Source organism: Corvus brachyrhynchos, unplaced genomic scaffold (genome assembly GCF_000691975.1).
Source record: "Corvus brachyrhynchos isolate BGI_N302 unplaced genomic scaffold, ASM69197v1 scaffold1, whole genome shotgun sequence".
Lineage (NCBI taxonomy): Eukaryota > Metazoa > Chordata > Aves > Passeriformes > Corvidae > Corvus > Corvus brachyrhynchos.
The window spans coordinates 13,117,581-13,145,548 of NW_008237222.1; the positions used below are offsets into that span (position 1 = coordinate 13,117,581).

Below are 27,968 nucleotides of genomic sequence, written 5' to 3' on the forward strand. Positions count from 1 at the left end.
AATACAACCAACTACTGTAAAGCAATAGCATTAGGACTGCTTGTATGCTTCTCATTCTGTTACCAGTTAGTACAGACAACAGGTTACAGAAAGATCTTACAAAATTCAAATTGACTCATTGCTATGCATCAAGAGGCTTCTAGGAATAACAGATAAAAACATGATTTATTACACTGTAAAAAACTAGATTCAGAACAAGCAAGTGCAGAATATGGTACATGATTTATTTTTTCTGTATATTACATATTGTTAAATTTCATTGACAAACCCAAAACTTCCATAATTTTTCCTTTACCTGCTTAAGCCAAGCAATTTATTTTGTTCTACAGGATAGAACAAAATAGCTTCCTGGAGAATTGATCATCTGATTAACTTGGCAGAAGGTGCTCCAGCTCAGACTGACTGTCAGTGTTTCCCGTAGTTTGTCAGGTTAGAACCTCGGCTGGTAGTGTTCTGCCACTGTACCAGTCTAGAAATAAGCAACTCCATTCTCATTAAATTTCAATAATGTTTTCTTCTTAGAAGATGAATTAATGCAGTTGCATTTGTAGACATTCCATATAAATGAAGGCTATAGCTACCATCAGGAAGATTTCCAGTAGCCCCAGATTGGTGTCATGAGTTCTGCAGGATGTGCTAAGATAGGTTATATGTTTAATAAAGTCCTTAAGAAAAATAAATATTTTTGAATAATGTATGTACAAAAATTGGTTGTTTTCCTTCATTCATATAGGTTCAACAGCAGATATAACCAGTTATATTTTATTCACTAGCTCACAATAATTAATGCCACCTTTGTAATGATGTAGTAAGAGTCTAAGAGAATATTGGCCTATTCTTTATAATAGTGCAAATTATATGGAGGTGTTTTGAAAGCCATGGCTTCTAGAAAGAAGGATTAACAAAAAAACCCCTCCTTTGGTCCCTGCGAGAGTAGGTTAATTCTTCCATGAAATTTTCAAAACTCCCCTACATAATTTTAACCAACTATTAAGGCGTCAAAAGCATGGATTTAAAGTTGAGATTAAAGTGGCCTTTCTTGGACATGAAAAAAAGTCCACTGGAGATTTCCTGACAAAGAAATTTTCTTAATGTTTCTCCTTCTCCTCCTCTCTATTCTGCACAAAAGCAATACACCAAATAAACCTCTCTGATAATCCCCCCCATATATTTTTTTAAACTACAATAAAACATTACACTTAAATATATTGCACAAAAAGCGTAACATATCCTGCCTGACTCTTCACAAAAATGGCCACAAACACAGGAGAACAGCTACTGAACATCTCAAAATTTGAAGAGATCAATGAAATGCTGAGGAGATACTGGCATGAGACAGGTGTTTGGATCACTGGCTGTGCAGGGGTGTCCTGTATCCTGAAAAATGAAGGAGAAAAATAAGTAAGTTCTCTTTCCATATTCAGTCTCCCCTCACCCCCAAGTAAAGGAAAAGAAAAAAAAAAAAACAAAGAACAATTCTCTCCTTCTACCAAAACCAGAACCCGAGTTGGAGCCCTTGAAAAAGTATCATCTTCCTTATCCATTATTTTTTGATAAGCATAACAAAAAGGCAAAAAGGCACCTGCTTTGTTGAACCTAAATTGTTGTTTTAATCAAAGCCTGACATCAGCTATTGCTTTGGGGGAAAATGACCCCCTTGCTTTGAAAATGATGGGCAGCAGATACTTCCTCAAAAAACCTGAGCAGTTTGAATTTTTGAATTCCCAGTCTTAGAAGCTTTTCTACCTTATTATGTTTTTCCCCTAATATCTTTCTTTTCCTACCTTTTCCACAAGTGAAATGAAAGCAGTGCCTTAAAAGAGAAGTTGGCACCTAGGCAAATTAGGAGTTGAGAAGTTAGACAGGATGCAAAGGCTTTTTGCAAATTCACTAAGCCTGCAGTGCTATCTTTCCTCTTACAGAAAACTAACCTCAGCAGAACTGTCTGATTATTTAAGATTCAAATTCCTCTTTGAAAAAAAAAGGTTTTGCACTTTATTAGAACCCCCTAAATGAGGGAAATGCAGAGGTGTAATGAGAAGTTCCCAGACAGTTCAATTGAGAAGTTAAACAGCTTGGTCAGTGTTGTAAGGCTCAGAAGCGTCCTCACCAGGCTTTAAGGAGTTTCTCTCCCTTTTCCAGTAATGTTGATGAACTCACCATGTGAGGCAAGAAAACTAGATAAATACATGGCCAATTGATCACAGATTACTGTGGTTTTCATTGCTTTTGTTTCCATAGGAAGTGAAATTACATGCAGTTCAGTTAATAGAAGGAAAGAATCTCTAAGGGCTTTTTTTCTCACTGCCACATTCCCACCCAAAGTCTTTGCAGCACCAAAGTACACCAGGTGAAACACATTCTAAATACTGTTCAGCTTTTCCAGTGAAATTTGTTACTCAATAGATTTATTATCTGTGTTTTTCCATTAAGTCTATAGAGGACTACATGAATATACCATGTGGTGTCAACCCCTTCCCACTTTTTTTAATAATTGCTTTAACATCACCTGAGAAACAGTTGTTAGGTTCATGACACAGAGGGAAAAACAAACACACACATGAAAAAAGAGACCCAGGTAGAACTGCCTATTAGGGGAATCTGCAGATGAGGAAGAACAAATGACCAAGACCAAAACCTGCAGTGTTAAACTTAACACCTTCATCTTGAGATGACATCTGCAAGGAAGAGCTGCACCACACCAGAAAACACTCTTAAAGGTAGTTGCTAATGGACTATTATCTTCTCTACCCATTGCCATGTCAATGTCATGTCATTACTTTCCTAGTTTCCAGGAAAAAACACCATCAGAATTGTAATTCTGGGAAGCAAGGTAGGTACGGTTTATCCTCATTTAGTACTAATTTATACTCCTGAATATTTTAGATTGAGTTTGTAACATCCTATCTGCTTTCTTTGCACATCATTACAAAAACACTCTTGAAAGCTCTGCCCAGGTGGGAATTACAGGTACAATAAACATCTCAAAGATCACTTATTGGTGTTTTTAGTAATTGAAAACAACCAGTTTTACAGTGAAAAAGGTGACGAATAATCATAACTTCCCTGTAATTGAGTATTCCTCCTTTCAAGAGAAATATATTTTCATTGCATTTATATTAAATAAAGTGTTAAATCCTACTGATTTCAAGGTATCAAAGCTAAAGCAGACTTTTTTTAAAATAAGAAGAGAATTTCCCAGGAGGAGTGTTTACTGGCAAATGTAGTTGTTTCCCTCAAAATTTAGCATAGCTAGACATTAAGAAGCACTGTATAAGTATTCTCACCATTTCTTCATTCAGAAGGCAACAATATAATTGCTTCCCTTGACTATCCCAAGTCACATGCAGCCTGTTTTGTAGAATTTCTTTTCAGAGAGATTCTCCATAAAAGTAAATATGACTACAGCATTCCAAGTGCAATAAAATCAATTCTAGTACCTCCATATGAAAGTTATCTGAGGTACATGTTACTCTTTTCAGATTTAAATACTGAATTAAATACATCAGGGAGTGCAGAAAACAGTTTATATTAATACTGAGTGCAGAGAAACCTATTTCTTAGCAAAATCTGGCTGATCTCACTGACACCTATGCTCATTAGAAATTGAATTATGATTCCTAGTTTAAATGGCTTTAAGAGGGAAGATGGCAATAATAAAAGACAAAATGATGAAAAACTGAGATGGGAATTCATTACTACCTTTATCTAAAAGGCAACAAGAAACAAAACTATCCCTGCTGCTAAACTGACGTGCAGAAACAAAAATCAAAACAAAGAGCATCAGATGATTAGAAAGGAACACATTATTTACTTCAACATTACAGAACAGTCAGCAATGAAAACAGATGAGACAGGAAATACCTGGAGTAACAAAGCAAGGTGGTAGTCCTTTGAGATCGTGAAGGAAGCAGGAAGGAGAGCCATAAAGTAAAAGAAGCAGAGTTAAGGTTTATTTAAGCAAAGGTTCATAAGCCATTTAGAAAAAATCTTTTATTCTTGTGGCATATCACAAGCAGCTTTGTGAGAACCAGAATCAGCACAAGTCCCAAGAAGACTAAAACCAAGTGTTATACAAAGGGCTTACACTGTTTTCATAAAGCCCTGGAAACTGAAAGAAGAAAAGGTATTTCAGCTTCTGTGGCCATGTCTGAGATAACTGAAGAGTGCTACTAAGTAAGCTTAAGAAAAAAGAACCTGCCAGAATTGCAATGGTGCCTAGTGGAACAGAAGAAATAGTATACACAAAAGCACTCACAAAGGCATCACACAATAATTAGTCATTACTTTTGCACTACTGAAATTATGTGTTTTTCTCAGTTTCATCATGGACAAATCCTTTAACAAGAAGTCATTTTTGAAAACAGACATTCAATATGAAAATTTTCTTATGACTCCCTCCTAACACAGAAGAGTACAAAAGCCACTGTACTTCCAACAAAGAACTTGGGAGACTCCTATGTACTATATATAAATTTACTTTGGTCACAGATCTTAGACAAGTACAGGAATACAAATGCCTCTTCCTGAAAAGCTCAAAGACTTGTTAAAAATCCCTTATGCTTATTATAGCATACTAAAAAAGTGAGAAGTCATTTCCCTACTTCAACAGTTCAATAGCTAATTCGATTCAGCAGCCATCAGTCCCTTCTTTTGCAAGGCCTTCTTTGAAAAGAACACAAAACAAGAGGGCTCTAAGAATTTCCTGTGTGTAGCCCTCTCATGTTGCGAGCAATTACATTATATTATCAGTTTCATAAACTGCTGAAAATTCTTCTCATCACTAGCTAGGCCTAGTGCTTTGGGACTATTTCAGACCCTTGTGGCTTTGGTTCTTAGAAACTCTTAACTCTCAGCACACTTACTCAAAACTACAATTTACTTGCACCGTGGATGTCCCTTAGTGTAAATCATTTCCCTAAGCAGTCTCATGCTTATGCACCACTTCTCTGTCTCCAAAACCAATTTATGGAGAGCAGTCACATTCCTTGTTAGCTTTAACACAGCTGAGTTAAGAGAAACTAATCATTCCTAGTTCTTCTTCATGCCCTGATCACTTTAGCACTTTTTTCTCTGCAACTATTCCAATGTCTTGCTTTGTTCTTTAATGAGGGAAGAAAAATAAAAATAGATGCCCTATGAAGCAGTTCAGCTATGCCTGAAGTTCTTCTGAATGCCCTTGGAAACAAAAGTTGCCTGACTTCAGAATTATACTATTAAAAGAAGAAACAAAAGTTTTACATATTATCAGCTATCGGAAGAATACACTGCTTCCATTTGTTTCAAGATTCAAACACTTGCTACTTTCCCTCGATAAAATAACTGATTTATCTTTTAAAATTTGGATTTGGTGGAAGTGTTTTTGTTGGCTTTTTGCTTTGGTTTTTTTGGGGTTTTTCTTGCTATGCATTACAGATACAATTGTATGTCACGCACTCACATATATATATTTAATTTAACAATCTTTCTAATCACTGAGTGACCAGCACTACTTGACCCACATTGCCCTGTAAAAAGAGGGACAGTATTTCAGATCAAAAATTAACCTGCCCCTTCCAATAAAGGTCCCAATTATGCATAAATCAATTAATTTAACAATCTATTTCAGCCTGATCATCATTTATTTTAAGACAGAGACAAGGCTTATTAGACGCCAAGACTAGAGAAGGAACACTGCAGTGTAGGGTCACAGAATGATCAGGTCAGGAGCACCTCAGGAGGTCTCCAGCCCAGCCTCCTGCTCAAGGCAGGCTAAGATGTGAGATCAGACCAGGCTGCTCTGAGCTTTTTCAGTCAGTTCCTGATCACATCCAAGGATGGAAGCTGCATCAGCTCTATGGTCAAACTGTTCCCTTGCTTGGCTGTCCTCATGGCAGGCTCTTCTGTCCCTCTGAAGCAGTCTTCTCCAGCCACTCCTCACAGGGCAAGTCCTCCAGCCTCCCTGATTATATGAACCTCACCTGAACTTCCTCCAGTTTACCAGTATCTTCTTTGTACTGGAGGCCTCACTGGATGCAGTATCCCAGATGGTCTAATGAGTGCAGCATGAAAAGGGATAATGGCTTTCCTCAACATGCTGACTGTGCTCTTGTTAAAACAGCTGATCCCAAACACCTGCTCCAGTATTTTTGTGCAGAAGCACACAACTAATCTATAACTGCACTGTAACTTTAAGACCTGCCCAAATCTCTAGGATGAGGCAGTCAGCACCAGAATGGTGATCTAGGAGGTACTGCTCATCAATCCAAAGTACCTTTAGAACTTCCTGTGCTGTGTTTCAAAGAATTTAAAAGTCCAAGACAAGCCCTATTATTCCAGCAGTAGATTGGAACAGGTGTCTTATCACCTTGACTACTATAATCTACTACTGGAATACTACTGCAACCTGCACAGGTTCACTGCCTCTTCCTGTCACACCATCTCCAAAGTTAAACATTTAACTCCAAACACATTTAAAGTAATTCCTAATATTAGAGACTTGTACTTTCAATTATACAAAGATCAAAATGAGAGAAATCTAGTGTAGAAAGCATCAACTCTTTACACAGTGAAGGCAGACAATCCAAAGAAATCTGATACCACAAACGCCCATCTAAATGCATCTGTGTATTTACATTTGAAATCTCCCCTTTCAAAGAGAGGCTTTACCCTACATATGGAGCTACAAGCTAAAGACTTACTCCACTGCAATAAAGGTTCTTCGTCATTCTTGACACAGATCCTTCAGCAAATGTCCGGGCTTTTCACAGTAGAAGCCAATTCTGGCTACCTGCTTTCCTACTATTAATTTTGCAGAACATTACTACCGGGAAGGGCTCCCGTGATATCAAAAATACTCAAGATAACATAATTAAGGAACATGCTATCTCTAGCAGGATTTAGCTTATCCTGCTAAACAGCCTAGGCTTTTCAAAGGAAAATAAAAAAGTCTCACATTGACATACAACTTCTCTTAAAAATCATATAAATATGACACAAGAGCAACTAATTTATGTTAATTAGAATACAAATAATATGATTGTTTTCCAAGATTTCTCAAACACTTCTTACTCTGCTGTCCACTTAACACTATCCATATCTGATCTTTCAGCTGCAAAATTAAAGAAGTCTCACTAATTAGAAGGCTTTGTTATAGTGCAACACAGTAAAAGCAGGACTATGTAATCCCACATGTTAAAGAGAAGGATGCTCTACTGAAATTAAAATCATGCCCTACTGAAATTAAAATCATCCTGTAAGACAACATATGCTTCATGGTAAACCTCAAGACTAGGGTAAAACACACTCTGGATAAAGTTTTACATTCCTCCAAGCTTCATATGGGACAGAAACAAAAAATATAAAAATACAGACCTCTACACCACTGTGGTAGGAAAAATGTAGTAATTATTTCTCATTAGAGATGAACTGATTACCATGGCATCATTAGAAAACACTAACTTCAGACTAGTCCCTCACAACTTTCCATAAGATCAAATTAATAAAAGTAGACAGTAACTCTTTCCACATGGCACTTTTCACTGCAATTCTAAGTAGTGAGGTTATCAGATATCAAGAAGTAAGAAGGCAAGATTAAGAACAACTTTAGAATTTAATATGGATTTTCTGGAAGTTTTATACATTATTATAAAGTCAGATATTAGTTACCCAATCACATTTCATATGAGAAAGCTGACAAGATGACCTTAATATTTTTCCTTGCAGATGATCATCTGTTTGAACTTCTGATTATCTGTTTCAAAGCTCTTACCTTCCAAAACAGAATACTACAGTGTCGACAGAAATGCAAGGTGTCCCCATACTGTTCCTTTATTGGGTAACATTTCTGAAGTGCAAAGTACATCAGCTTCCAGTCAATGTGACCTTTCTCTGATGGAATCAAATGCCTACAAAACTAGACATAAAATTAATATCTTCCTTTAAAATTGCTGTAGTCAATGCAGGCAAAGGACAGGGGAATGTGGGGGGAAGGTTGTTAAACTGAAGTTTTGTAACTAGAATTCTTAGAAGTCAGTATTATGACATCATACATCTCTGCAAAGCAGTGAGAGAGATCTGGCCACAAAAAAGATAGAAGGCAAAGACTAAAAATGGAAGAGTGCATATTTGCCAAGAAAAACTAGGCCATACACAGCTGATCTAATTCTACTGTCTCAATATTATTCTAATTATAGTCAAGAAGCATTTAACAAAACAGTATTTAGAGCTGTAAGCAATTAATTTTATCCTTTAAAAAAAACCCAAACCACTCAGGAATAAGATTTAGAAACATGATTGTGCATTATGGATAGCGGTTTTCTGATAAAGCATTATGGATTTATATAAAGCTCTTTAATTTTAAAAGCATATACATGATTATTTTTCACATTTGGTTGTGATCTTTCTAGAAGGATAGCAATAATTAGTGATTGATGTACTTCTTGAGGACCTAATCTGCATGTAAAGATCAGCTGATGCACAACAGCTATCTCCCCCCAGCTTGAGCGACAGCCAAGGTTTCTTAACTATGTATTTATAAAAGACTTCTGTTCCACTCAGTGTGGATTAATGCTAATACATTGAGGGCTTTCTTCATTCAGAAGACAATTCCTGGATGGGGAGAGAATAGCACTGCTTTTCTGATTTCAGCTACACTTCACTTTGTTTCATAATGGCTCTTATTTTTTCCAACAGTGCTCTTCAGATATCAATTATATTTTTGTGGTTGTTTCAATGGTTCAACAAATATACTGCAGAGGACACAAAAAAAAAACCAACCTAACGTGATTCTGTGGCTTATTAAGACAGAAAACTTTTAAAGAGAGGAAGCAGAATTTGATATGGCAGAATAAATAAAATCATTAGATTTCTATCATTTATAACTTAGTAAGAAATTGAATGTGAACATTCAGGACATACTGGAAACACTGTACAAGAGTACTTTATGTGGCATAGGGATAGCTAATTTCACTGAAATCCTCAAGGATCTTTTTCCCTGCATTACCCTAGTATAAGAAGTTCCTCTCTAACCAGTTTTGTCACTGTTCAATAGAGCTTACCTCATCTACCCTCAAAATCCACTCAACTGCTACATAAGCTTAAATTTGTTATCCTTGTAACTTCACCTTGAATTCTTCTGGGCTGCTTCTGAAGATGGGTTTTCAGTTTGCTTTTGTCTGTCTAGTTTTTCCACAGTTACTTCTAAAACCTTTCATGTCACAAAAAAAAAAAATCTTATCTGGGTCAACTGTGCATGAGTTAATTGATCTTCAGTTCTGTCTTACCCATCACAAAAATACTTGATCTGGTAGTCACCAAGCAACTTCAACCTGTCAGATTTTTAAGAATGGGTGCTTGCGCTTCCTCCAGTACGGAATGTACTAGGCTTCAAAAGCTCTTCCTCCAGCTCTCATGAGGTAACTTTCTTAGGTTTATTTTCACCTAGTCTGATTTTTTTCCCAGCATTTATTAATGGGAGAAAACAAAGACAGTTCTGGAGTCATTCCTAGATTACTTTAATGCTCTTTATGAGGAAGTGACAGGAAAGTCCTACTTCTCTTTTTGTTATTAATTTCAAAGCACTTGTTCTAGGCTTCTTAGCAAAAATTCAGTTTGGCTTCTCCAGAATTTTCACGTATGTTAAAAATCTGAGCAACCTGTCTGCCTACCTTCGTAAAGCAAGCTCTACTTTAGGGGAACACTTTAGAGGTATCCTCTACAACACTGGTTAGGCAGCTTTTAAAAAAGCCCATCTTGTAATAGACATTTTTAAAAATAATGGAAAGAACAGCCCAGTAGTTATCCTAAACTCACAGACATACTGAAGGCAATATTTAGGAGGAATCAAGCCCCAAATACAGAGAAAACTCATGAGTACTGCACAATGATAAACTTTTAATCTCAAAAAGGGCAAGTTCATGCTCCACTATTAGTATATAGTATCAAAAAGGCTACATTTATACAAATAACAGAGTTTATTACCTGCTTTTCTGCAAAATGGTACTGGCAGAGTTTTTTCCACAACTGTCTGTCTTCACTAAGCATGTACAAAGTTGGGGTCACTTGACCCAGAGTAATAATGTCCCAGCCATCAGAGAACCTGTATAAGATGTTATTCAGCATATGGAGAGGGAGATCACTAAGCGTAAGTCCATTGTTGACTTGCTGGAAATAAGAGTTGGAGACTTTTAGCTACAGAAAACATTACAGTATAAAGTACAAATAAAATTCTTTACTTTAGAGGTATCTTAGGTCTTAGTTTAGTTTTATCAAATCATTAAGCAAAATCTATGGTTAATTCTTGCCTACAACTATTCTCTAACTGCTGTTGAAAATTCAAATGACTAATGGTACAGAAGGAGCAACAGACCGTAAGTTTATAACTCACGGCTTTCTTACTGTTAAAATAAACATATCCTAAATTCATTATTTAAATTTCAAATAATTTTTGAAACACTTCTGCTCTCTCAATATCATGCAGTCTTGAAAACTATAATATAGTCATTTCCATCTTTAGTGTGCTAAACCCTTAACTATAGTAAAGGTATGAACCAATTATTTCTAACTTGTTGGATCACTACAGTTTCTCAATTTTTATTAAGAAACAAAACACATGTCAACTTGCCTTAAGACAACTAGAGCACAGAATAGAATACAGAATACAGGACTGAAGATCAGAGATACAAAATGAAAGCATTATGGAAGTCAGAGGCAGAAGAGAGCAGGATAATTTCTGAACTCTGGAGACAGTTCCCCCTCATATATAAATGAGAAGATTTGCAGAGCTGAGAGATTAGAGCACTGAGAAAGTTTTCATTAAGACTGTACACCTCTGTGAACTGTAGTGGGGTAAGCTACGCCACAGCTCCTACATGACTAAAGCTGGAGCCCACAGTGCCAGGTGGCAGAGGCTCAGGAGGCTGGAGGCAGTGCCCGGCTGGCAGTGAGGGAGCACGGGCAGTGCCAGCGCCAGGGAGCAGAGCTGCCCTAGCCCAAGGCGGTGGCAGCACAGCAGCCCTGCACCCGCGGGCTCGCACTTCTGTTTCCTTCTGAGCCATCTGGTACTGCTGGGGCTGTACCTCTGTTGAGGAATGAATATGTGAGCACTACAGATGCAAGATTTCTCATGGGCTACTTCAGCCAACATCAAAACAGCTCCAAGGAATTGTCACGCTGGAAGGAAACAAGCACAGCAGTAACTGCACTGTCTGTGCAGAAGTGTCTGTGCTCTGGTTGCCTGGCACATGAAAACTGCTGAGACCAGGTTCCTCATTTCTCCTTTCTATTCCAAAAGTAGCTCGTTTATTCAGATGACCGGCTCACATAGAAAGGACAATTTCAAAATTTCATAGCTGAAAGCCAGGAGATAAAACACTTGTATGACTTTACAGTGAGTGATATCTTATAGCATTTCTTCCAGGAGTAACCCAGCCAGATTAAAAAAAAATTGCCTGCTTATTATCAGAAGTTTCCACTATAAAACCCTGGAATAGTGCATACCACATGCTTTGAACACAGTCACATGAGGAGAATCCAGATGCTGAAGTCATTATCTTTTCTTATTTTTTACAAAAGCAACTGTGCTAATGAATAAATCTGCAAAATTGCTACTTGAATAATTTCTTTTTTTCCTCTTTTCTTGATACACCTCCAGAACGCCTTTTAGATTTTTATTTCTTCATTTGTAGAAAATTTATTTTGGAATTTAAAATTTGGGGGTTTTCCCCCATCTCTATCTGACAATCTAGAGAATTTTTTTTAACTTGAGAGAGAAAATAAATTCTATCTCTACTACAAACCAGCAGTACAGACATTGTAGCAGTTTTCATTAGCAAAAAGCTATTAACACATTAGAAAATTAAGTTGATGCCATTTAGTTAATTTCATATTACTTCTTTAAAAACCAAAAGAAGTAAAACTGTTTAAAATGTATTTGAAACTTGGTTCACTTACAGATCCTCAATCAATATTCAACATAATCTCCCTCCCCCAAATATTATTTAATATGATTTAATAATATACCTTGTTCATCTGAAGGTTTTTTAATTGTTGTTGCCACAGAAGGATAGTTTCTAATCGGCAAATCCAAATATTGATGTTGCCTACCAACACAGATTTTCCTACTCCCCTAATCAGTATACAGAGAGTAGAACTCAGATCCTGTAGAAGATCTTTGATCAATCGTGGATTATACTGGTCTTCCATAACTGGAAAACAAAACAAACCAAATACAGTTTTGGTTCACAGAGTTAACCAAGCTAATCAACACCTTTTCTAGGGGAACTAATTACAACTCAGTTGTTTGTGTACAAAAATGCCTTAATTCCCACCATGACATTCACTGGTGCCGTTCCATATATGCAAGATCAATAATTAACAATTTCACAGGCAAATTTGCTGCAACATTTCAAGCTATGCATTTGCAAACTTAATGCCAAACAGCTAGCTATAAATCCGATTTCTTCAGTTCAAAGCAGACAGTATAACATCTCCATTTAGTGTGGTTACCAGAAAAAAAGAAAAATCAATAAAATGTAATGTCTTTTTCTTAAAATAATCAAAACATATGTATTTTGAGTCTCAATACATCATGCAAACTTAAGCCCAAACATTTTATTAACCTAAAAGCTTTCACATTTTGTGAAGAGTATAATTTAACAGTAACCAATAATTTCTGAATAGAATCTAAATGTCACTTAATTTCACCAACCTGTTCAACAGACATTATTCAATAACTAAGAGAAAACAACTTATTGCAATCATGCAATGGGAAGTATGAAACCTTGCACTAAGCATGCTATTGCTATGTCTTACAATGTAAAAATGGTAATAAAACTAACAAAAAAAAAATCAATTAATAGCTTAGTTACAGCAATTAAATCTGAACAGTCAGATTAAAAATCCTTGGGTCTTACCCTTCTGCACAATTTTGTCCAAAATGTTAAAGTAGTTCTTCTGTGCTGCACCACTCAGTGAAGTTAACTGGGATTTTGCAATTAACTGCAAAAGCTAAGATAAAAAATTAAAAGTCAGAAGGACGGAAGTAAAACATGATTTAAAATGCACACTTAGTGCATACACTCACCTACAACAGCCTGGCATTTTGTGAAAATATAACTACAGAGTTCAGAAGACAAAGTAAGATATGTGGAAAGCTTTAGGCATTCCCACTGGCATCCCATGAACAATTCCTGAAGGATGTACATTTTCAAAATAGTGTACAAATACTGGTGCTTATCTCTGACAAAGCAGATGACATACAGACTTTATGAGCTGTAGTGAAGTAACAGAGAGAATCTGTTTCAGGGGCTCACAAATGCAAACGTGAACTTGGATGTACCTGGATCCTGAAATCCCTGACAGATTTGGTGGCCAGGAACATCACCCTGAACTGATACCAGCTACCAGAATTACAGCTTCTGAGTGAAAGTATCATACTGGTCAAACTGAAGTGTGATGGATTTAGTGCACTACTTTCTACTCATGGAGAGGAAATACCCTTTTTTGCCTAAACTAGGGGGAAAAAAAAATTCTTGTATTACTCCTACATTCAGGTCCCTGGTAGAATAAACCACAGTGGTCTTATAATCAGCAGTGTACAAACCATGTCAGTAACTTTCCTTTGGGAATGGTTTAGGGCTAAAACTTAGATTCATTTTTGTAGCTGATAAGAACCATTAGCTCTTCAACAAAAAATGGTCTCTTATTATGAGAGACTTTGATGTTGTGACATTATTACAATGTTTAGAGGTGTGGCACTGAGCTTTGCAATTGCACTTTACAACAGTGAGTTGAGAACAAGTGTTCTCAACGTACTGGAAAGGGAAAGCAGGGAGCAGAAAACACCATTCCCTACAGAGTGCTCCCACCACTGACCTGCAGAGTGCTCCTGTGTAGGGTAGCATCGAGTGTTGGCACAGAGGATGAAAGAGATCAAGCTTGCCAAAAATTATATTGTATCTTCATTTCTAAAACTCCAATTTGACACTTCACTCAACATTAATCTTCCTTGGGAGGAAGAAAGAATACACCTGTTCTGTCCCTGATTTAATAATGTTCCTTCTGGCTTCTCTGCACGATCTCTGACAAAACATTATGTACTATGAAAGAAAGAAATAATTATCCTGATGTATTTAAATACAAGCACTCTTGTCTCAAAAATTATATAAACAGGTATCAGGATCTTTTTGTTGGCTTTTTCAAAGCCTATTAGCTTGATTAATAATTTGGAATATACCTAGAGGTCTCTGGCAGTCTGCCAGTTCAAGCAAGTAGGTACATTTCTCTTGATTAAAAAAAAAAAAAAAAATCAGTTATGTTGCTCAGTCTAAAGATCAAATCAAAAGACAAATTCCACCTGACTGATTTTAATGAAGATTACAATTTCAGTGAAAGGTAATATGCAAGGATTAAGACAATTTTAGCAAAAGCAAGGTAGGAGGACTACAAGGATCTGACACACTGATACAAGCAGAGCCATAGCTTATGTTGTCTACTACAGATTATAACTTTGAATGGATCATCTCTTCAGTCAGATGGAAAAATTTGGAAAAAACCAACCCATATCAAATTCTATGTATCAAAATTTAACAGCTACGAAGTTATCAATATACTACAGCACCATCCAATACAAAAATCTAACTGATCCTACCTTCTCCCCCTCACTCCTCATCCTAAAAGGGTCCTGGACAGACATCTATATTAACTTTTAATAATGAATGGCATATTTTTACTTAGTTGGAGAATCATCTTGGTGGCCTGGGATCAAAGAAGAACTAGAGTAGGGAGTGATCTTTAAAAAAAAGTATTCTTGATTTATACCTTGCTATCAACAAGCAGCCACCACCTCAGGGGAACTGCTGCAAAGACAAATTAAAGTTTTGTATTTGTAAAACAATTCTAAATTTTAGAAGTTCCAAACAAATTCTGAAACATTTAGAGGATTTTGAAAGTCTATCTACTATTTTAAATTCACATAGATTCCTTAGGGTCTATTATTAACAAACTAATGGTTTCGATTGCAAAGCCAAATTTCTGAATATTAAAAGTAGTGCTCCTGCCTCAATGATCTTAAGCCTGACTGACTAAACCAGCATTTTGTATTCCTTGGCAAACAGAAGAAAAACTGGTCAACGTGCTTATGTTGGACTTTGCACTTTGACTTGATCAACTGTTTCGAGTAACCCAGTTTAGGCACTGCAGCATCTAAAACAAATGCAAAATTCTAGATCTGCATTCCTTTTACCTGCTTGCTGTTCAAGTGAGGTGCCCAAGGTTGACACCATTTATACGAATCACCTTTTGTAGGTGCTTTGTTTTTTTTCTTCCTACTGTTCAAGGCTGAAAAGTCTTGGGAAAGATCACAGCTCTTGATTCTTCTCCCAAAACAGCATTAAAAAGTAATGTTCTAAACCACAACACATACACGTACCAAAAAACCCCGAAACCCTGCAAGGGAAACAAACCAGGCAAGTACACTAACCACTACCCTGGAAGCAAACTCTTTTTGCTTTGTTTCCACATCTCTTGTTTTTCTGAAAGTACAATACATTGCCTCAGCTTCACAGGGAATGATAGAATGTGTTTTCTCTCCAAATACTGCACAGCCTAGTGGTAAGGGTGTTCTCCTGGTATGTTTATTTAATTTTTATTTGTGTCTTTTTAACTTCTGGATGCATTCCAACAAATACAATACTTGTGAACAGCCTCACCACAGAACTGAACTCTAGTCCTGATGTGACTCACATTTTGAGCTTCTCTAGGAGCTGGAACAAGCACTTTATTGCATCAGGTTAGATAATAAAATAAACCTGGGGCTAGAAAGAAATCAGTATCCCCAGAACAGGCATTTCCAAATGGGCAGCTGGTTAGGCATTGAGGTAATTAAGGCTGGAGTCTCAAGTTTTAAGGGATGTTAAACACAAATGCATAGATATCTTCTCCTTGATAAAAAAATTGTGCAGTCAGTCACAGGACTAGTAAGAAGTTGCAGAAGATACCGAAATATCAAAATATTTACACATCAAGTATTCTTCTGGAAATTGTTATTTTAAGCGTATTTAAGATGTAGCAAATATTTAAGATGAGTAACACTTTGCTATTTTTGGTTGTATAGAAATTGTTTTACTTTTAAAGAGAGTTCATTACCCAGACTGGCGAACAACAGTTGAAACTACCATCAATGTCTCCCCCTAAATACACAGCACACTGGCCATCACCATCCCCCTCTAGCTATAGGCTTTCAGACAGCCATATACTGAGTTTTCACCAAAGAAAATTTACTCAGTTTAAAGTTGTTTCTTGCATTATAAATTACATGTGAACAGGGTATTTACACAATTACAAACCGTTACCTGTTCAGTGCAAAAATACTCCTTTTGTACACACAGACACATCAGCAAATGCATTTTTCTAATATGCATATAAAATAAAGAGCTTACTTTGACCACGTAATTGAACCTCCTGATGTCCTGAATCGCACTTGAAAAGTCTAAGCGGTTAAACGCTTCTCCCAAGGTGCAATAACCGTGTCTCTGAGAAGAGGAAAAAACATACTTTAAATGGAAGGAAACAAAGACAAAATTGAGCAAAACATTCAGAAAAGCACACTGACATGCAGCTGATGCTAATGGATACCATGCTCCCTGGAAATACAGGGCCTCTAGACTGAAGAGTTATTTTTTCTACAAGAAATTAAATGAAACCAGATATGCTATTTGTAACTAACAGGTACATAGGCAAGGCCTTTCAATTCATACTAAATGTGCAATCTGGCATCACTGGTATTTGATTTCCCTGGGAATCTACTCCACTCTTGCAGAGTGTCACGATGCTGGCATTTGCCATGCACAAGGAAGAGCTTGCTTGTACAGCAATCTGAGCCTACAAGTATGAGAATTATCTGATTCACACTTGAGGGTAAGAACACAGCTAGTTGCTTCTGGGATCAGAAGAACAAATGGTCTCAACATCAAATAGAATTTATTTTGGTGCTAGAAGCTTAGGCACCACAAGCAAAAACAACTGCATTTCCTTTGGTACTTCTCCACATCTTAATGTGAAAATGGAAGTTTCAGAGGCTGTTGTGAATGACTTAAGATGGTAGTAGCAGCCCAAAATGACATGAGATCACATAAACTCAGTATATTTAGAGCCACAAAGCCACATTGGAGCCCAGGACCAAATATACTGAGGCTAGGAAAAAACTCTAACTGGTAAAAGAGAGTCTTGCAGAGCAGTGTGCTACTATGGTTTTATTAGCCATGGGAAGGAGGCAGATAAATAATTATTTGAAGCTCATTCCTAGACAGACTTCCTTGGTAAATTATGTGATGGTGACAAATTTGACAGTACAAATTAATGTTCCTTTTTGCGACCCAATGAAAGCTTACCCTGCATGTGCCCCAGTGGGACAGGACAGTTAACAATTCACTACAGAGTGGTGATAATTACTGCCTATTAGTTAATGACCAAATTCAGGATTGTCCTGCTTGCTCATTCAGCTGACATAGCTCAGATCCAAGCACACTGCACACTTCACGATATGCGCACCTTGCTTAGCTAATAGCAGTGAATGAACACATACAGTTAACAAAACTTTTGTTGAAATTTAAATATTTGTGGCTGTTCTCTGGCTAAACAGTTATCATAAGGTTATGCTTGAAACATTAATATGAGAGACATTTCCTTGAACAGATTTCTATGAAACTACAGCTCTACCTTTCCCAGTGTACCGTCATGACAATTATTCAAAGAGCATCTCCAATTTCATTTCAGCTACACACATGCATTTGTTTTGGTTTTCTTTCATTTCAATGCTCTCTCCTGCAGCATGTTTCATATGTTTCTTATCAAGACCTTCCTAACTTGTCATTTTGTCCTAAAAACCAGTATCCAGTTTGGGAAAAAAATGTTTCCTAGTTGTGAGTCTGCTATTTCAAAATCAAGAAAGATGAGAACCTGTAAGAAAAACTAGAGCCTCTAAATAATGTTTTAGATTAGCTTAAATTGTTGCTCTGAAATTTTTGGTTCATGTATGCTTATTCCTTGCTACTTTTTCAACCTTCTACTCTAAGCTTTTAAATTTATACAAAGAATTACTTGAAATATTAGTGTTTAATTCTAACCATCCTTGCTTTGTTTTTTAAATTAAAAAACCCAAATAAACCTGAAAGGTGAATAGTCAAATATCAGAAGATAACCAAAATATTTTGTCCACTCTGACTGGACAAGAAACAAAAGCAAATACTCACACATCACTAGTACACCAACTTCTGCATAAGTAGGGGAAAAAATAATCCCTATATATACAGGTTATGAAGGACACCAATGAGAGATTTTAGGCTATTTGTATTTTGGCCTCTATATAGTTTGAAACCTCAGCTTAACACCCTTACCATTCAAAGGGCCACAATGACTGGTGGCAGGCCATCTGTTGTCCCCCTGCTCCTTCTCACCCTAATTTGATATGGCACAAAGGGAAAAAGCATGCTTGAGACTTTTGCAGACCAATCTAAGTTAACCTCATCTAGAAGATAAAGCAGAAAGAGGGCTGTGAATCTGGTGAAAGGCTTTACAGTACCCTTCAGATATAGACAGGCAGTCTCTGGGTCACTGGTCTACAAGGTCTGCAAAGTCTTGCAGTATGTCCTTTGTGTGAGCTCTCCTCAATAGCATGCCCTTCCTGAGTAAAAAGCTCTGTATTGTCTCTCTCAGCTCTAAAATGCAAAGCTACTTTTGCCTGCATGACTACAAACATTACGCTCACCTCCTTCCCTCTCTCCTGGCTGGTATTACTATGTGGATGTAAAACCTCTTTACTGGTGTTCAAGTTCCACACATCCCAGATAGCCATGGCAATCAGCACAGGATGAAACTCAAACTTCAAGAGTTTAATCTCTACATAGAATGGATGTATTTTAACTCTTGGCTTTCCAAGAGGTCATTCCAAGAGCTTTCATGTTCCCTTTACAGTTACATGATACAGTTTATATCCCAAACTGAAAGCATATGGACTTTGTTGATCCTCTTTGTAAAGTTTGAAACTGATGTTTTACTTACTTCCATTCAAATTTACACCAAGATTCCAAAATATCAGGTGGCTGCCTGCAAGCAACTTCTTTGGAGATGTTTCTCTGGTTTTGCAAATACTTTCAATTTTAGTTCAAAGAGAGACAGTAGAAACACAGATGGGCTTGTATAAGTAGTGGAGAACTGTATGTCTATCCTTGCAAGTTCCCACATCTCTGCCACAAAGACCTACCTAGAAGTCACTCTGCCAGCTGCCTTTGCCTCACCATGTGCAGGTCTCCAGTGTTGCCAAATAAGAGAGTAAAGCATAAGCCCTAAGACCACATGGCAAAAATGCTTTTTTCAATATGCTTTCTGTCAATTAAGAACCACAAAGACTGTAGGAATCGACCCACACCATGCAGACTTACTTCCCTGGTGCTTTCTTTATGAACATAAATCCACTTTTCACGATAAAAACCTAAAAGAAAACCAAAATATAAGCATTTTAGGCTTCCACATTAGTTAATGCCTTCCACAAAGAAACTCAACTAAACATATAATTTTCAATAAAATGCTTCAAAAGATAGTAGAACATTTTTAATGAAGGAAGTTTATAAAGCCTAGAAAAAAAAATTTCACAAGTTATGGACTTCATGGAAGTAACAGAAAAGTTATATAAATGGGTTTTTTTAAAACCAGAAGAGGTGGCACACAATTGGGAGATGAATGACAACTTTTGTCAGCTGTGACCAATCACTGACATAACAGTAGTCGTACATAATTCCTGACCTTTTTTTTTCCATACAACAGGCTCCTTAGCATTTGAAAGTACAGCAGATTTGGACAACATTTTTGTTCCTGGCCACTCTACCCCTGTAATCCATTTTCTTCTGTACAGGTGCCTGCTCTACATTGACTTGGTTCAACTAACTGGAGGAGACTGCAGGGAAGTTAAGGATATAAGACTAATAAAGGCAACCAGGCTGACCTTCAGCTTTCACAAGTCTCACATGTTGTCAGATGAGACATCCAGACTCTTGAATCTTCTGAAATACTTTAAACTCAGACAAGCTTGGAGAAGCTTGCAGCTTTCTGCAATACCATCTCTCTAAGAATTTTGGGGATATACAAATAACAGATAATTTCAAGATCAAAGCATTAGAAATGCCAAGAAGTTGCTAATCAACTTAACCTTTTTTACCTACTCTACCACATTCTCTGCTTCAGTAAGTTACTTGCTGCCATACACATTTGCAGCCCAAAGCACAAGTGATCTTTTAAATATGAGAACTGATAAAATGGCTTTCATATTTTAAATTTTTTTAAAGGGATTTCTCTCCAAGAAATTCAATACTGATAAAGTCTTTATCCAGAGATATCATTACTATGACAAAATATATTTATTTCTGAACTGATTCTGGAATTGTATAACTAATTACCATCTGAATTAAGCAAAAAATAAACCAACTGCTTTGGGAAGCAGAAGCTCCCATAAGCATCCAGAAGAATTTAATCTCAAACTAGTCCACAGTCTCAATTAAGACATATCACTTTTGACACCAGAATTTGTTGCCAATACAGAAATAGACATAATTTGGAAGGCTACTCTATAGCTGAATATAAAATAATGGCTATTATAACATTTTTCTGAACCTACACGAGTCTTCTAAAATAAATGAAAAAACCCAGCCTTACATTGTGAATCCGTGTTATTCCTAAAATGATCTTTTTTCCTTTTCTTGGATGCAAACTCACAGTCTTCAGTACTGTATACTTCTTCATTCTCATCATCCCCAGTTATGATACTGAAATAAAAATATCTAATTAGAATAACCATAATTAAATAAAATTAAAGATGCATACACCATTACAATTTTCTGCATTAAAATCTACCAGCTGAAAAAAAAATACATCATATTCTTAATTAAGATCTTCTACCTGATTGTCTATAGCAACATGTATCTTGAGAGAAGCTGTCTTGTTCTTTTCTTCTCAAAGGGGTTGAATTTTGTGTCGAAGTGATTAAATATGCAAAAGTACCTTCCTAAGAGGCATCTTGTACGCCGTTACTGACATTCAGGAAGGACTACTAAGAAGACAGTACTAACCGGACAACTGCAAAACTCTGCAAAGCTCTGGTGTACAAAAATCCATTACTTGAAGTGGCCCAAGCCTTAACTACACACAGGTAAAAGTCTGTGAAGAATTACTGCACATCCCTGCACAGGCAGAAAGCCAGCAAAGAACGACATCTCTCTTACTACTGTCACCTGCGGGACAAGGAAGGTCTTTCTTTTAAGAAATGCTTGACTCACAGCTCAGCACATACAGGTGTCATGGCACTGTTCTACCAATGATTTGTACAGCATGCAGAGCCACGTGGTCTGTCTCTGCCAGAGAGACTTAGCTGTACCTATGTCACTTCTGACAGTTAACTATGTAACCCAACAGTGAGGACTATACCAAATACTTATGTATATCGTACATACAATGTGAATATAGAAAAAAACCATACATACATACAAAAACAACACATACTATTAAGGCTTTTTTTTAATAAGCTAACCTTTCTAAAATTTATATACATTTAAAAATTGCCTGTGCTACAGAAAATATACACAGCTTCATAAAATTTGCTTTCCACTTTCGCAGTAACTATAAGGACCAGCAACGAAGATAAGAATGGGTGTTCTCTTTTCTAGCACAGAGAAGGAAGATACTTCATATGAAGGCCACAGTCTTGCGCAGATAAGAATAATGAAGGATACATGGTAATGAAGTTTAACAGGGAGACTTTTTTATTTCTACATTATTGCTCTTTGACAATAAAGTCGTATACAAAACTCCTCACATTCATTACTATTTTTAATCTAAATTGCTTTTTATCATTGCCAGTTTGAACTTCAGATTTAAACAACTGAACACTGTAAACTGAAGGACACGATTTTTTTTCAAAAAGTATCTGGGCATTAAGTGACAAAAATCAAATTATTTTAGTCTATTTCTACTAGCTTATAGAGTTAAAATTCTCAGGTTTGAATCATTTGTTAAACAACACTGTAAAAAATTTTTGGTTTTTGAATAATTCTAATCAGTAAATGCTAGCTCAGCTTAAAGATACACAAGTTGAGAAGATTTAGAAAAAAAAAATTGGTTTCATCTTAGCTTTTTTTTTCAGGATTTAAACCTAACAAACCTCTGCATTCAGATAGTGCTCAATCCAAGGTGGAGGCCTTAGTTCATGCCTTAGTATTTTTAATGCAGACAGTAAAGACTCAGTACCTTAAATACTCTGTGCAACAGTGCCAAATATCACATCTGGTCAAACAGCAAAATAGTTCAGAGGGAAGAAACCATCAAGAGACAAAAGCAAAGCAACTGACAAAAGCAAAACATCAACACCAACAAGTTACTTGATTATGTAATATTCCAGTCCATCAGTTTGGGAGGTTTTTTCCCCAAAGCTACCATACAGGAAATCAATAAATTTACTAAAATTAATTTAATTATGTTTTAACATATTGGCTGCATCACCACACCATCTGAGAAGTTATTGCAGAATCTGAGGAGTTGCTACAGAACCAGAAATTGAGCCCAAACCTCCCAGAGCTTTATCATCCTAACAACATATACAAGACTAGGGAGATATGTCCTGATACTCTGCCAGCAGATAATCCAGGCAGCACAGAAACACACTCATTCCCCTTGACCTAGGGCAAGCAATGGGGAGAGGATGGGAGGTCACATTCCTGAAGGCCTGCTTAGAAGAGGAAGGTTAATATGCAAAGATTCCTTCTTTTGTTCCTGGAGAGGAAGTGTCCCTAGAAAGTAATTTAGACCAGTAACATACCTGAAGTGATTTAAAGCCCATTCCACTCAAGCATCATATAAATAACTAAGGCAGCTTAAGGAGTCAATAAATATAAGGAATTGTGAAGATAAAGAGGGTTATTTCAAACACCTTTGTCTAGCATTCAAATTTGCCTGTGACATTCCTGGAATTCCTCAAATCTCTTAAGAGAAAAGACAGATTGGACTGTTACCTCTAAGGATCTTCTGATATGAGACTTTATTTCCTCATGTTTTGTCCCACAGCACATGGAGAGTCTTTCCCTAAAAAAAAACCTACTTATCTGTAAACACCACCAGTCTTCTTGACAAATTTTTAGTATGAAAGCAATTCATTAAAGCAAGGGTCCCACAGACATCAGAATAGGATAGAAACACAGAGTTACCCAGTGACTGCTAGTGTTCCTTCCAGAAATCTGTAGAGCTGCTTGACGAGTAATAAAAATGCTGCTCTATTGTTCCAAAAGCAACCCCTGCCCCCTCAAACACCAAGCTAAGATACAAGAAACCAAATCAAGTGCTGCACATGCCATATGGTGTAACAGAAGCCTTAATTTAATGTTTTTATTATAATACTGCATGTGACATCAGTACACCTGGAAGGATTTAAATACATACATAATACTGCCAATTTACAGCTATTCTTACTCTCTTGTCTTGATGACGCACTTCATCAAAAATTATTCTAAAGCTTTTAAAAGCAAAGTACCTGGTGTCCTTAGAACTAAAATATCTTAGATAAATCATGTAAGAATTTCAGGTTTTCCAAAAAAAGTAATTTCTCAGCAGTATTTAAATAACCTCTTGGCTATGACGCTTAAAATGATGGAAAATGTGACAGGGTTATCTGAGCTCCAACTATTTTCCCTCATCCCCTTGCTTCTTTTCACGTGGCCCTCAAGTCATGAAATTATATACAGAGACACACTAAATATTTTAGAAGTGACTCTTACAGCTTGACCACGCATGGAAAATCCTGAGCTAAGTGCATGCACCAAATGACTTTTGTCATTTGACAAATATATTGTAATGTTATCTGTTAATAGGTTCAAATCAAAGGACTTCCATCCAGTGCCAAAATCACTCTTGTGAACACTGTATCTCACAGAACTAAACAAGAGACAATGCAGACTGAAATGACTACCCTGCCAGCCTAAGTAGTTCATATGAACTTAACACAAAAAAAATAAGTATCACCATCATGAAAATCTTATTAGTCTAATTCTCCTTCTTTTACCTCAAAAGGAACACATAAGACAGGTTTACTCCTAAATTGCAGGCTGCTGAAAGGCAGTTGCATACAATTCTGTAAGGCAGCTCCTCTCCACACCAAACTCCACGGACACAATGCCACAGCACTGGAAGTATATACCTTTGCTTGAATTTACAGGCAGTCATGGCCAGCATTCACACCACAGAGCTTGAATACACACAGCCCAAGCCACACTTCCAGTTACTGTATACCTTGAACACAAGGCACTCATGCAAATAACTAAGACCTACAGAACTGATGGTCTAATTTTTTTTTCCACCTTAGTTTCCATAGAAAGATCTAAAGTGCAGCTATTCAAGCATTATGCCAAACAATGAAAACTGTTCCTGCACAAATGATTATATTTCTTCAAGCATGGGGACCATTAGGTCCACCAATTTTACTAACTGAGCAACTGGATTCACCAAGGCACGGGGTGACTAATCAAGCAAAGTTAGAAGTTCTATTTTAATAAGAACACATTCTTCAATTCAAGTAGCTGATGTGTCTTGAAGGTTTATTTCTAAATCTGTTTGCAATTAGATCTTTGTAATTTCTGAAGAGAAATTATTTGCAACAGGTAAAGGACAAAGTTTGGCAAGCAACAATATCTATACTTTCTCTCACAGAAGAGAAGCAAAACTAAAGAGGGTTTCAATCAACTACATAGCTTGAATTTATTTCTTTATAAAGGAAAACTGCTATACTGCTCCCTGAAATACAATACTAAAGTACTAACTTCAGAAGAGATTCCTACAGAACATTTTGGTGAAAAATATTATTCCTTCCAACGGATGTAAATGAATAAAACCCTGCTAGAACTGCCAGACTGGCATACACCACCATCCCTATTCACAGGGCAGTTTAAAAAAAGACAAATAGGTATTTTTGTAGTTTACTGTATGCTTCTTCTACAAGGAAGCACTTTATCAAGTCTCATTCTTTTTTAGTGCTACATCCTGTTAACAAATATCCTAGGCTGAGTTGTCTTCAACCACACCATAATGATTTCCAAATAGCTTACGATGGTACAGAGAATCAGCCAGCAACACATCTTACACTGCTGTACCACAACGTGAAGCCCTGCCCATGGCACAGAAGAAGCCCAAGCCTGGATATATGCTGGGTATAGACTGGATAGGAAGCAGTTTTGCAGGAAAGGAGCCTGGAGTCTTGAGGGTAAGTAGCTGAAAACAGGTCAGCAGTGTGCCCTTGTGTTCTATTAAGCCAACTGCACCCTGGTTAGAGCTAACAAAAGTGTATCCTGCAGACTGAAAGAAGCAAACATCCATGTTTATTTGGCATGAGTACTCATCTGGAGTACTGTGTCTAGTTTGGGGCTCCCCAATACAATGAAAACATGATCATACTGGCACAACTCCAGTGGGGACTTACCAAGGTACTGGAGCACATGGTGCACAAGGGTAAGAGAACTGACCTCGTTCAGTGTTAAGAGCTGGCGGTGAAAGGAAATCTGATTGTTGTCAGTTTTTAATATGAGGCTATAAATAAGATGGAGTGAGACTGTAAGGTTGGAAGAGGTGGGCAGTAGTAAGTCAAGTGGTAATGGACACAATATGTAAAAAGAGAAATACTTACTAGACTGAGGAGGGCAGGGAGAAATGACACAATATAGGACAAGCCAAAAACAAACTAAAAACCAAAAAATTAAGAGTAACAGAACAGGAGCCCAGAGAAGAACTTCCATTCTTGGAAAAGCACAAAGCTGAACTGGGCAAGGCCCTGTACAATCCAACCCCAGCTGGCCTTGCTTTGAGTACGTGTTTCAATCAGATGACCCCCAGAGGTCATTTCCACCCTAAGTTGTTCCATAATGTTGTGAAAATAGATGTTGTTAATTGCCGTTTAGCAGCAGAACTTAACTAGCATATAAAAAGTCCAAGTTATAATCATAGATCCAAATTTCAAAGTGTAGTGAAATTACTCAAAAGTAGTGCTACTATGCCAAGAAGTACCAACTTGAATTCGCTACTCTGAGTTTGGACAACATACCTCAGTAATTAAATAGACAGAAGCAGAATTAAGAAGAAAAAAGTAAAGCCACAGTTTGTGGCTCCAGAGTTCAGTTCTAGGATCTTCCAAGACTAAGGGAAAAGAAAACCAAAAAACCAAAACAATCCAGTATTTTTGCTCAAAGAAGCAATAAAAATAACTCACCTTGCTCTTTGGGAGAAAGATACATATATATATATATACACACACCCCATTATAAGCAGAAGAGCAAAAGTCTCAGTGGTATTCACAAAGAGTGAGAACTCCTTTTTCATACTTGTCAAACAGCATTATTTATTTTTTTAAGCAATTTTCACAGTTGCTAAATACTTAGTAGATTTCCCTTAACTTGCCAAGTATATTATTAAAGATATAAAAGAGGGAAGATTTTTTTTTTAGGTATTTGAGGCAACTTTGATGTTGGAGGCTTACTGAACATTCTTTCAGACACAGTGTTTTGTAGCCACAGTGGCCAGACTGTGTGGATAAAGAAGTCCGAATGAGATCAGTGACAGATGACCACAAAAAGAAAAAAGGCATGAAGAAAACAGTAGGTTAAGCTTAACAATAATGCTTCACTGCTTGATAACTCCCTTGAGGATTGTTTCAGAAATTTAGATGTTGGAGGCTTACTGAACATTCTTTCAGACACAGTGTTTTGTAGCCACAGTGGCCAGACTGTGTGGATAAAGAAGTCCGAATGAGATCAGTGACAGATGACCACAAAAAGAAAAAAGGCATGAAGAAAACAGTAGGTTAAGCTTAACAATAATGCTTCACTGCTTGATAACTCCCTTGAGGATTGTTTCAGAAATTTAGAAAACACAGGTGTGTGACTACAGGAAGTCCTAGCTTCCCAGTAAATTCCATCTTAAACCAGATGAGTTATCATTTACTGGACTAACAACAAAACACTGAATGTTCCCTTTCCTCATTATGAGCACATTATGCTGGAATTTATGACCAAGAATGTTATCCCTGAGAATTACTTCTTTGTGGAGAAATTTGCCTTGACAAAGCTATTTGTATCACACCAGTCTGTGGGCATTTGCCACAAGTATTACTTTATTTATCTAATCTCTTTCTTACCTATCCTACAGGAGCACATACAGTCATATATTGTGTTAGAGAATGAGCATTAAGCTACCACTGACTGTATATTTGGAGGAAAGGCATTTTCTGTCTGCCACACACTAATGCAACACCCACTCAGAAAGCCTTCATTCACTTCCAGGTAACAGTTCAATATGGCTGTTTGCACTTGCAATTTACAAGTGTCACTTTTACCTTTAAATACTACTCGACTGGCATTCGGGGAGGGGGCTTTTTTGTTGGGTTTTTTTTGGCTGTTGTTTTGTTTTTTGGGGTTTTTTTTTAGTATTTATTGTTTTATTATTTTGAAAGACATACAACCTAAGAAAGGACCTGGCTGCCTCAAATAAGCAACTCACAAAGAAGTGACAAAAGACAGACAATCTCCACAGGGGTCTCCTGTCTGCCTAACAAAACACATGACTGCATTTGTACACAGATGACATCAGCTACCACAAGCCGATGCAATCTGAATGGAAATTAAGTCAATCTTTGCCTTCCCACCTGCTATTAACTCATGCAGAATCACTTTTTTTTTTTTTTAAACTTACACAGTGTGGCTGATATCATTCAGCTGATTATTCCCATCCTCAAGGGCAGGACTAAAGGGTTCACATCTTTTCCATCCATCTTCTGTTTTAACCCATCTCCATCCAGGGGATCTCCAGTCTTGGCCCAAAAATGGCATGGTTCCTCTATAGGCAGCAAGAAGAGATTTTTGGTCTATTATTTATTAAAAAATGTTTCAAAACTTCCTGTCATTATTTCAGTT

General features: G+C 36.9%; 1 protein-coding gene and 1 long non-coding RNA gene across 4 annotated transcripts; one reads left to right on the forward strand and one right to left on the reverse strand.

The window, feature by feature from the left end:
* Positions 1 to 146: 146 nt before the first annotated feature.
* On the reverse strand, positions 147 to 27,968 carry FBXO25 (F-box protein 25). 3 transcript variants are annotated; one of them, XM_008629808.2, is made up of 10 exons: positions 27,748 to 27,968; positions 20,686 to 20,795; positions 19,419 to 19,468; positions 16,419 to 16,511; positions 12,894 to 12,987; positions 12,001 to 12,185; positions 9,961 to 10,143; positions 7,751 to 7,894; positions 3,865 to 3,891; positions 147 to 1,377 (listed from the first exon to the last, which is right to left on the reverse strand). In XM_008629808.2, the coding sequence occupies exons 1-10, from the start codon at positions 27,882 to 27,884 to the stop codon at positions 1,288 to 1,290; spliced, it is 1,113 nt and encodes a 370-aa protein (XP_008628030.1). In that variant the 5' UTR covers positions 27,885 to 27,968; the 3' UTR covers positions 147 to 1,287. The 3 variants fall into 3 exon arrangements, with proteins under 3 accessions (XP_008628030.1, XP_008628031.1, XP_008628033.1); XM_008629809.2 differs by lacking the exon at positions 3,865 to 3,891; XM_008629811.1 differs by lacking the exons at positions 3,865 to 3,891; positions 19,419 to 19,468; positions 27,748 to 27,968 and having other exon boundaries at positions 20,686 to 20,772.
* On the forward strand, positions 20,830 to 21,840 carry LOC108445423. Its single transcript, XR_001860275.1, has 2 exons — positions 20,830 to 21,178; positions 21,643 to 21,840. It is a non-coding gene; the product is annotated as an uncharacterized LOC108445423 (long non-coding RNA).